The sequence below is a fragment of the Delphinapterus leucas genome, chromosome 9 (genome assembly GCF_059928025.1).
Source record: "Delphinapterus leucas isolate spDelLeu-1000000601 "Yukka" chromosome 9, BTC_Dleu_Yukka2, whole genome shotgun sequence".
In the NCBI taxonomy this organism is placed as follows: Eukaryota; Metazoa; Chordata; class Mammalia; order Artiodactyla; family Monodontidae; genus Delphinapterus; species Delphinapterus leucas.
The window spans coordinates 67,377,377-67,388,287 of record NC_143137.1 but is presented as its reverse complement, the minus strand read 5'-3'; the positions used below and the strand labels follow the sequence as shown (position 1 = coordinate 67,388,287).

Genomic DNA, 10,911 nt, shown 5'->3' with positions numbered 1-10,911 from the left:
AAAATCTGGTTGTCTGGGATCCCAGTCTAAGACATTTCCTCTTCACTTAATTGGCTAGGCCATTAGAATGAGAGGGAAGACCTGAGGAGATAAGAAGGATAAGGGGAAGGGAAAGGTATTTCACATGCACTGAATGACATTGCATGTCATTGCAAGCATTACATTGCTTCTGTAATGAGCGTAGCATTGTTCCATTGCACATAATTATTACCGACTCATGCCCAACAAGGTAAGAGATGCCTATTAGTTTCCACCTAATCTTATGTGGACAATATAAAGAGTATGATTACAGGTAGATTGTAGTGGCCATCCAGTCCTTGTGAGAAGGTTCATAGTAAAACACACTCAGAACATCTCAGATGTAACTGATTCATGAGAGTCATCGAATTTTATACTATGAGAAAGAATCAGTTTGGCATTGCATATATAAATATTTTTTCAATGGATTCCAAATTCCACACCAAATTATTTCATTGACATCTAAATAGATGGGAAGAAATTAAGCAGTGGCTTATGTATAGAAAGATATTTGTCTTTAAAGGGGTGGAGAGAGGCTGGGTATGTTATTCTAATAGAAGGAAATAGGAGTGGGGAATAAGTATAATCAAATTTATCTATATATATACTGTTATATTTTCACATTCTTCTCTGGAAGGTTTTAATTATACTGTATGTGTTATTCATTATATTTATCTCATGTCAATTAGAACTGTTTGCTTATTACATTCTAAGATTGATTGATTCAGTGATTCTCAAATTTTAGCTGGCATCAGAATCACCTGGGGGGTCTTCTTAAAACAGAGGTTATTGCCTCCTCACCTTAGTTTCTGGAATGGGGCTCAGAATTTTCTGTTTTTATCAGTTTCCCAGCTGATGCTGAAGCTGCTATTTTCGAACCACATTTTTAGACCCATGGATCTAGGGTATGCTTTAAAATCAATCTGTAAACTTGACTTTTTAGTTAAATTATCAGCAATATGAGATGATAAGTATAAATTATCTTACCTTAACACATGTATTCTTTCTTTCCTTGCATGCGCAGAAACAAGACATTCTTAAACAAGTAAGACATTTTCTTTTCTATTAAAATCTGTCCTTTCTTTATTCTGATGTGAGCTATGAATTTCTTATCCGTATCACTGAGCTATACTTCCGTACCAATAAGATTCGTATAATATACAGTATTAACTGTAATACTTATAAAGTTATAAGTGACTGGTTTTTGTTTAAATTAAAGACTCAAATGGAGGAGCTGATACCTCAGTAGAATCAAAAAGGGTCCAGAGTGCCAGCTTCAGTTTTGTAGACTCTTGAACTTAATTTTCTAATTTCACCAAAATAGAATCAGGCTCTGGTAAAATGACCTATTTAATGCAAGTCTTAACTTATTATTTTACAGTGGGAGATTTAATAATTGCTTTTAAATGAGATGGATAAGGACTTTTTAATTGGTCTACAGTGCTGTTAGAATCTGTGAAGAAAATATGAGTGAAAAGCTCTTGATTTTAGCCCTCCTGGGAAAAAGAGCAATCCATCTGTTGTTTCAACCAGTCTCTCCTAGTAAAGTCCATTTTGTCAAGGAAGTTTTAGGTCCATAGTTCTGTTGGATTCCTAGAATTACAACACTTTTGAGTTCTCTAAATGGAGATGTTTATATCCTGCTGGGAATATATCTTACTAAAATGCATGAGCTGTCTAAAACCATAACATTGTCTCCCTTGGACAATACTGGCTATGTACTAGTTGCTTCTTATTCACAAGTTTCCCTGTTGTTTCAATGACAACAAGCACTGCAGTTTCATCCCCAACATGTCCCAGTACAATTGATTACATCAGAATGATCTTGACTGACTTAGACACTGGTCCTACATACTACAGTCTCCTAGGATGAAGCACAACTGAAATGGCAACTCATTGACGGTGATGATTTTTACCAGCCCCTTTCACAGGATGGCCTTTCCCTGATCTCATCCCTGACCTCTGTGGAAATGTACTAGCTCCCCCAAAGACTGTCTACATGAGCTTTATGTTGTTAGGAGGCAACTCCTCAGAGTAAACAGTTGCTTTTATTAAGCAGGCCCTAGTTTTTAAAGGGCATTTGTTGAACACCTTACTCAGCAAACACTATTCTGCGCAGCCTTCGTCCCTGCTCCAGGCTGCTTGAAAACTGGTGACAAATGAGCGTCTTTTCTTGGGGTCAGTAGAATGAGCTTCTTCCTTCCTTTTCCTGGCTCAGCCTTTGTTCCATATGCAGTTGTTTAGTAGGGAAGCAATTTCAGTTGCAGAGTAGAAAGAATGTGGAAAGCTGAGGGTAGCCAAAAGGAAAAAGAATGAGGGCATGCATACTTATTACTCTATGTGTGTTCTTTGTTTATCAGTGTTCTGTGAGTGTAGGGTTTTCTTTTTACATTTCCTGTCATTAGATGATTCTTGGCCTAAGGCTGAGTTAAATTTTCATAGCTCCCTGGGCCTACTCTATCTTTGTACTCAGTACTCTGTACTGGGTTTGTGTTATTCAGACAAGTGAGTTGCTTCAACCCCTTAATAAGAAACCTGGGATTTCAGAACCTACATTTTGTAGTGCTGCTGCCTAATGTATATTTTAAATGTCTTTAACAAGGATATTGACACTATTATAATTATTAGCAATGATATAAACACCCTTGTATTGTAAGGTATAATTGTACTTCCAGAACCAAATTCAACCTTTACCATTAAAGAAAGCACCTGGAAAGTATAACAGAGCAAACATGGTCTTAGGGGTCTTAGGTTTCCAACTGAACTGAACTCAAATCCATATCTGCCACATATGAGCAGGTCTTGGACAAGTTACTTCATCTCTCCTAGCCTGAGTTTTTTCACCTATAAAATGAAGACAGTATTGTCTCTACTGAGTTGTTAAAAGGGTTAAATTCTAAAGTATATGCAAAATACTTAAGTCTCTGTCTGCCAGGTGTTCCATTGATGTTTTGAGGCAGTGGCTGTGAATCACGCTGTAAGGAGCAACACGATTTCATATGAAAGTTCTGGAAAATTTATGAAAGATGAAAGGGAGAATATCTGAGACACACCCCAACCAATCCTGTAACCTTGATTTTCTCAGAGCCTCACTTTCCTCATCTATAAAGTAGTAAATATAACGCTGTCACTCTGATGTCTTTCCCAATGCTAAATTAATTTCCTTCTACCGTGAGGTATGAGTGGAGGACATGACATGGGATTTGCTTCCCCTGTCAGGCCTGATTGCAATCCAGAGTGCTGTCCTGGCAATAGTTATGGTGTCTGTTGTATTTGCTCCACCTCTCACAACTGCATAAATGCCAGGACAATTAGTTAGCAAGGAATGGATGTAACATGTTAACCAGTATTTCTGCTTCTCTTCCCTATTACTATCAGCACAATTTCAGTCATCTTCCTCCTCTTATCAAAGCTACAACCAGAACACAGTTTTGAAAACGTACCGGCAAACTGAAGAATAAAATGCCTACTACAATTGTTATTAACCCAATTTTGACTGTGTATTACTTATTGTTAAATACATAGTAACTTTTATTTCGCCATGTTGCTTCAGTTTTTATGCCTTGATACTCAGAGAATTGCTCTTGCATAGAATGGAACCACATCCAACAATTTGAGAAAATATTTGCATGGATACTTGTGAGATTAATTAGTTATGTCATAATTAAACAAATCAAGTTGAATAACTTCTTGCAGGTTTCTTTTAATTGCACTGAGGATCAAATCTCAACATTTACAAAAAAAAACAAACTATTTTATATCTCTGAAAACATCTAGAATTTGAGAACGGACCATCTGCTACATCTATCCTAAATTGAAAGCTTGGATTAATGATTTGACTGCTTCATGTGGCTAGGTGATATCTGTTACAGTTGATATGTCACAGTTGATCCATGTCTCCCTTAGTGTTCTGTAATAAATATACAGAAATTTAACAATAGGTTAATATTTAGGGTATATAAAATACAATTATACTAATTGCTTCCAATTGCTTTCTCTACAGATGAGTTTTAAAAACAAGGTTAAATAATTTGAAAAATAAACTAGTAACTCTCCTGAGTTTAATCATAACAGCTAACTTTGATATGCAGTATTTAAACATTCTGTGTAGGTTGCTCTTTCATTTTTTTCATAACATTTATTAAATAATTTATATGACTTAAAAATCAGGTTAGAGAAGAAGTGACGCTGGGATCTTCAGGTGATCTTTTTCACTTGTTCAGGGACAAGTAGAGCAAACTCTTTAGGTGCTTGCTACAACTAAAACTTATCTTAAGGTTTGTGTGTTGTTTCTGTTTGTGTGTTTTCATCAACAGGAATTTTTTTTTGAGCAGAAGTACATTTAAGGATATTAGGGGAAAATAAATCTAGAGATTTGTGTAGAAAAGCCTAGAGTGTCTAAGGATTTTAAGGGTTTTTTTAATAGGTAAAGGAAATCATGAATGATATTCCTAAGATCAACGAGTTAAATTTTCCATGTAGGAAAATACTTCTAAAGCTAATGTGAACAACAGGCTTAAGTTAAAGAGAAGACCAGGTATGAGTTATTGAAGCAGTCCAATCAAATGATGAAAGCTGGGCGGGCAATTGGGATTGTAATAGAGGCTGGGGGCAGAGTTAGAACACATTGCAGATATATGGTCAAAAGTAATAGGTTAAAAAAAAAAGTAATAGGTTACACTTAGTATGTCAAAAAGAGTTACAGTCAACTCAGTTTTCAAGATTGTGGAACTGAGTAGAGGTAGTTATGCCATTACTTTTTATTTTTATACTTTATTTTATTTCCCTTTTTTCTCTAATGGCTAGTTTATTGATACACTAGTCGATACATTTGACGGTGATAAACCAGTTGTACTAGGTATGAATATTGAAAAATCAAAATCTGTCTATAGAATTATACTTTGATTAACTATAACATAGTAGCCTTTGAAGTCAGAAATATTTAGGTCCTTGGCACTAACTAGGAGCTTTTGGCTTTGGACAATTTGCTTGACTTTTCTGAGCCTCAGATTTCTGTCTATAAAATAGGAGTGGTAGTAGCATTTACTTAAGGGGTTATCATGAGGATTGAAGTATAGCATACACATAACATATTAATACTTAGTGCAGTTCCTGGAACACAATAACATTTAGAGAGTTTCCATTATATGCAACAAACATATTAAGCAAACAGCTAATTTTATTTTTCCACTTATGGATAATAGAGTGTATCACTAACTATGAAGATTAAAAGGAGATATTGGAGGCTTTAAGAAAGAGTTTGGCATAAAAGCATGCACTGGTGAGAGATAAATATACAGAAAGTGAGAAAAGCACTTGGAACAAAAATAATTGGGTTGCGTCCCAAATGCATTTATTGCATGTATGTTATATACTGGATATTGTATCTGGACCTGTGGGAGAAATACAAATGGTTAAGATGATCTTTGCTATCAAAAAGTGTCAAACTATTAAATATATTTTCAAATTGCTGACAAAATGCTTCAACTCAGGGAATTCTTAAGCCCTGAATTCTTAAGTCTTTACCCAGTTGTAAAATGTCAATCCCTCACTCTCACATGCTGGCTGAGTATTTCCTAGTCTGCCTTCTACACCTTCCCATCTTGATTTTTCTCCCAATAATAACCCTGGTATATTTGGGCCTTGATGGATTAGAAAGAATAGAATTTATAGGATAGTATATATTTGAAACCATTCCAAATTTTTGGTTATTTTGTTATCACTAGTTTTATTGATTTTATTTTAATCTACAATATTAAATATATAACCATATGCTATTATACTTTAAAGTAATCTCATTTGAGATTTATTAAGTGAAACAGTATATTCCTGTTCAGAAGCTTTTTCTATTTCACAAATTCTTACCATCCTACCTGAATCAGTTTTCTTTGTTGCTAGATTTCCTACAAAGAGGTAATTGAGTGAAATTGTGCTATTTTTTTTCTTCTTTTTTTGCTATTCCAGTGTCCATACTTCAAATATATAAGGAGGACTTACAATGTAAAAGACACTATTTTAGGCACCATGTGATGCAGTGTTGTGTTGGATCTTATAGTCTAGCAGGGAAGAAGAGATACTTGCAATTCTGCCTGCACACATACCTTCATTAAGAGAACTCCCTTTGGAAATTTTCTTTCAAAATAAAGATGCAAGTAAGCAGTCATTAAAAACTGACATTGTTAATGAAAATTATATATGCATAGTTGTTCCCAAAATCTTTATTGAGTTTTCGAGGAGAAATAACTTTTAGAGCATATGGTGTGTGCCTCAGTAACAGCTCACAGCAGTTCTAGTGACAGCACTGAAACATAGGCAAGACAACGTCCTACTCTGTGAAAGTAGGACGGATTCCTGCTAAGTACAAAATGTAGTTGGGTACAGACTCTTGATCACAAGATATACTGAAAATCACGATAAAAATAATCTGCTTAAAATTCTTCTAATCCATTATTTGTATTTCATAATTACTAAAATAACTTGGAGTAGCATTGTTTGTTATTCTTGCCATTTATCGTCTTACTGAAAAACATGTTTCTAATTTTCTCTTTACTGAGACTTAATAAATGTTAGTTTTAGGTAAAGACAAGTGCAACTAATAAATTATGCACCTCTGAGGTAGTAAAAATAATTTCATTTGCCAAAACTAAGCTTTAAAAATCCAATGTGAAATTCACACTTTCACTTTCACTCTTTATCTTTTAACAGAAGTTTCTCCATGGCAGTTTTAGGAGACTATCAAGGAGCTCTCTGAAATTTGAAGTAATGAACAATAAATTGCAATACAAAATAAGCATAAACAATGAGACATTTAAAGTGCACAGTTTTCTTCTGAAAGTATTTTAATATAAAAAAATATGTATTTGAAATCTCAGGAAGTTAGCCATGCTACATATTAATTTATATACTTTGGTTCAGTGACCTTTACATCAATGTTCAATTTAATATAATTAGTTAATGATATAAATTAGATAGCAGAATTGAAATGGAAATGGTGAAAGAAAGCCTCTAATTTAAGTTACTGCCTACCTCATTTGATCAGAGTTCTTTTGCCCAGTAGCCAACAGTATTGTACACATAGCAGGTACTCAGTCCATACTTGCTGGTAAATGAATTAAAGTCATTTCTTTGTGAATGGTTTTAGCTAGTACCTTAATCTATAATAGTTCAATGATTCCTTTTTTCTTTTAAAGATCACTTATTAATCAGCTGTGTATACAAGTTTGTTAGAAAGTGTGAAAATTGGACAATCTTTTGTGTGATATAAAAGTTGTAAGATCCTATTATATAAAATGATCCTATTATATAAAAGAGTCTTATGATCCTATCATGGTCATATGATCCTGTTAAAATGTGTTAGACCATGTGATCTCCTGCTGCAATCCCTCCAGTAACTGTTCCTCTCTACCTTAAAACCATAATGCTTTATTGACTGTCTAGTACATGTTACAGGATCAGCCCCCATCCACACACCACCAAAGATCCTATCTCTCTAGTCCTCCCTCAGTCCTGCTCGGGACCCCTGCTTTTCCTCACTAGCTCCTACAGCAAATCCTCTACAACAGGACCATCTTAATACCTCAGGATATTCGCACCACCTGTTTGATCTGGAATGTTCTTTCTCCAAATATGTACGAAGCTCTCTCCCTCATCTCATTTAAATCTTTATTCAAAGAACCAATTCTCATTTCCTAGTCCTCAGATTTAAAACTGTAAGCACCCCTCCCCCATATATAAACCTTTCCTTCTTTATTTTTTTAGGCAACATTTAATACCTTCAGACACTGTACTTTTATCCTGTTTATTTTGGATTTTTTCTTATTCCCTTCATTAGAAGATAAGCCTCCTGGTGGAAGGAGTTTTGCATATATCAGTAACATTTTTACCACACCACTGAGAACAGAGCCCAGTACAAAGTGGATGTATGCATGATGAACATTTGCTGAATATGAGAAAATCTTCATCCCAAGACTGCCAAAATAAAGTAATGATAGAATGACGACATTTATTTTCATTCAGTTTGAATCTACTTGGATGAATACTAGAGTTATTTCTTTAGTATTAGCAGGGATTTAAACACCAAGAAACCAGATGGTCAGATATAGTAATGAAAGGCATATAGAAATGTGTTTTTGGTTTTGTGCCAACTTGGCAACAACATCTGAGCAGCTTCCCAAGTTTGTATTCTTTACAGATTCTCTGTGTTATCTCCCTAAATAGTCTGTGCCTGTTCCTTCAGGAAAAAAAAATGAAAAAGCAGTTTTCAAAATTTTAAACATCATTTGATGTATCTGTCTTTGAGCTTACAGCCAGTTCGATTTTTGAACACTCATTCAATTGCCTGACCCTACTTTTTTCATTAGTGTTTCGATTGCTGTGCATATAAATGATCTCATTCTATTTAAAGGTCACAGTCTTCAAAAACCAATGCTAATGCTGCTAGATGATAGCAGTAGAAAATAAGATACTTAAATTTCAAGATATTCTGCTAAATCATGAGATAAGGAAAATGTATAGATTGAGGACATTATCCACTTACAGAAATGTTTGTACTTTGGACAGCATAGAATTTTAGAAAAGATTGGAAAATCTTTTGCTAATAAGAAAAAAATGGGTTAACCAGGAAAGGCATTGAAGATTAATTCCTCAGTGAATCTGAAACACTGAAGCAGCTGCCTTTTGGCTCTGAAGACGTTTGGGGTTTGCAGCATTTTAAGCTGTGTGTAATGACAGGAAATGTAAGAGAAAGGAAGTTTGCTGCCACCAATAATGTAAAGAAGTTGGAGGAAAAAGTTGATATCATCAGTAAAACTTCAGTCATGAATAGGATGACATCATCTCATGGAAATCATTTAAGAACTAGGGAAATCTTTATTCTATTCTTATGTCTATGATAAGTTTTTATTTTTTTTTTAAGTAAGATAATCTGTTTTTAAAGGCTTGCTTTCTGAAGGCAGTAATTTGCCAATGTTGCCTGACGCAGAAAAATTACAGCAAAATATCTAAGACCCCAAAAACAGAGGGTTAGATTTGGAAAAATGCAATGAAATTCTAGTTTCTTGGACCAATAAAGAGGTGGGCAAATTAAGATAATGAAAAAACCCCTCTAACCTCAAACAAGTGCTTCTTTTTACTTATTCCTTTTTTTCTTTTACTATTTTATTTCTTTTACATCCTATGTGTCCAAGGGTGCGTTAAGTGCTTTACGTCAATTTATTATTACGTTTAGGCAGCAATGCTGAACAGTTGATCTTATATGGAGGAAATTAAGGTGTAGTGATGTCAGATAATAAAACTAAGCTATTTTTTGATTGCTGAGCAAGGGAGAGCTACAACACTGGAGAAAATTCTGAAAGTTTTCCTGAGATCTGAAAAAAGAAGGACCAAGGAGAAATGTATTCCTTATTAAGAGGGATGTCATGCATTAAGTTCACTTCTTCCTTTTGGTTGTCTATTTTTCTGGTTTTCATCATGAAATCACAAGCACCAATTTCAAGGAGGTCCTATGTGGGTTATCACACTTGGGATGTGGCAGATTTTTCCTTAAAAAGAGAAAATATGTTTCTTGCCCCAAATCACTCAGGTGGTGAGTGGAGGTATTGGAATATGAAACAAAATCTTTTTATTCTGGAGTCCTTGTTTTTGTTTTTGTTGGTTGTTTGGTTAGTTGTTGTTGTTTTCCTGCTCCCACATCAAACCCTTGGCTTGAAATAATTGTTTTAAAATATAATCTTATTGTAAAGGAAGATTCAGAGAAAAAAATTTCAGCAATTATAGTCTTTGTTCACATTTCATTACCTGGTTTCTCAAAAAACGAAACAAAAAAAAGTGAAAAACAAGTAAACAACGACAATTTTAAAAAACACCCACCAAAAAAACAATGAACCATGTAATGATTTGTTAAATGCAAATGGAAACATTTAAGTTAATATGGTTTTAAGGCCCATTCGTCAAATACCATTTGGAATTCTTCCTAACAAATCAAGAGGTTGGTATTATAGATGAAGAATTTGAGGCACAGAGAACTTAATAAATTGCCCACTGTCACACAGTTGGAAAGTGTTGGATCTGAGAGTTGATCTAGGTAGCCTGACTTCAAAGCCATGCTCTGTCATCTGTTATGTTTCCAAACACAGTGCTGACTACAAAAGGGTACAGGAAGAAAAGCAACTATAAGTAACTTTGATTTTAATCACAATGCTTGTGAATGTTTACCATATAAATTTCCTATAACTTTGCATATAGCATTAACTCCTGCGTTCCCCATAGACTTTCTCACATGTTGAAGATTATTGACAAGTGTTGGTCACTCATCCAGCTGAGTGTGGATTACTTCTCTTTTGATACGCCATCCTGAGGAATCCTATTAGTAAGAATAGGTGCCCAGCTCAAGGCAACTTATTTGGATATACTAGTCTGGCTTCTGGCCTCATTTGTGTATTTTGAAACCTTGGCTTCATTCATTGTGGCAATTTGCTTTTTGAAAGTACTTCTGCTAATTGATGCTATTCTTTATATATTCATATTATTCACAGTTTTTAGTTTTGTGGTTCAATCCACTAGTAGAATTTACAATATTCTGTGGTGGAGGTGATTCATTAAATATGGAAGGAAATGAAGTCTTTTTACCGCCACCAATATAAACATCTGAAGTGCCCTTCTGAGAATTAATAAGCAAAACAAGACTAAGTTAAGTTTAACCAAAAATGTCAGATTAAGTTGTAGACAGAGTCTTGGAACCATTAATAAATAAAGTGACGTTTTTGGTTTTGTTTTGTATTAGCTTGAGGTTATGTTAGGTACAAAAGCATACACAGTACATATACTTAAAGGGCATGCGATCTAATCTGCAAAAATTTCCTTTCTCCTAATGATACCCCTGTATGTCTGATTCCC

General features: G+C 34.5%; 1 protein-coding gene across 1 annotated transcript in view; it reads left to right on the top strand.

Moving 5' to 3' along the window:
* The first annotated feature begins 217 nt into the window (after nucleotides 1-217).
* DGKB (diacylglycerol kinase beta) overlaps nucleotides 218-10,911 on the top strand; it is a 57,347-nt gene continuing 46,653 nt past the window's right edge. Inside the window, exon 1 of the mRNA XM_089917091.1 lies at nucleotides 218-229. Coding sequence (XP_089773217.1) covers nucleotides 218-229 — 12 coding nt within the window. The remainder of the gene's footprint in view (nucleotides 230-10,911) is intronic.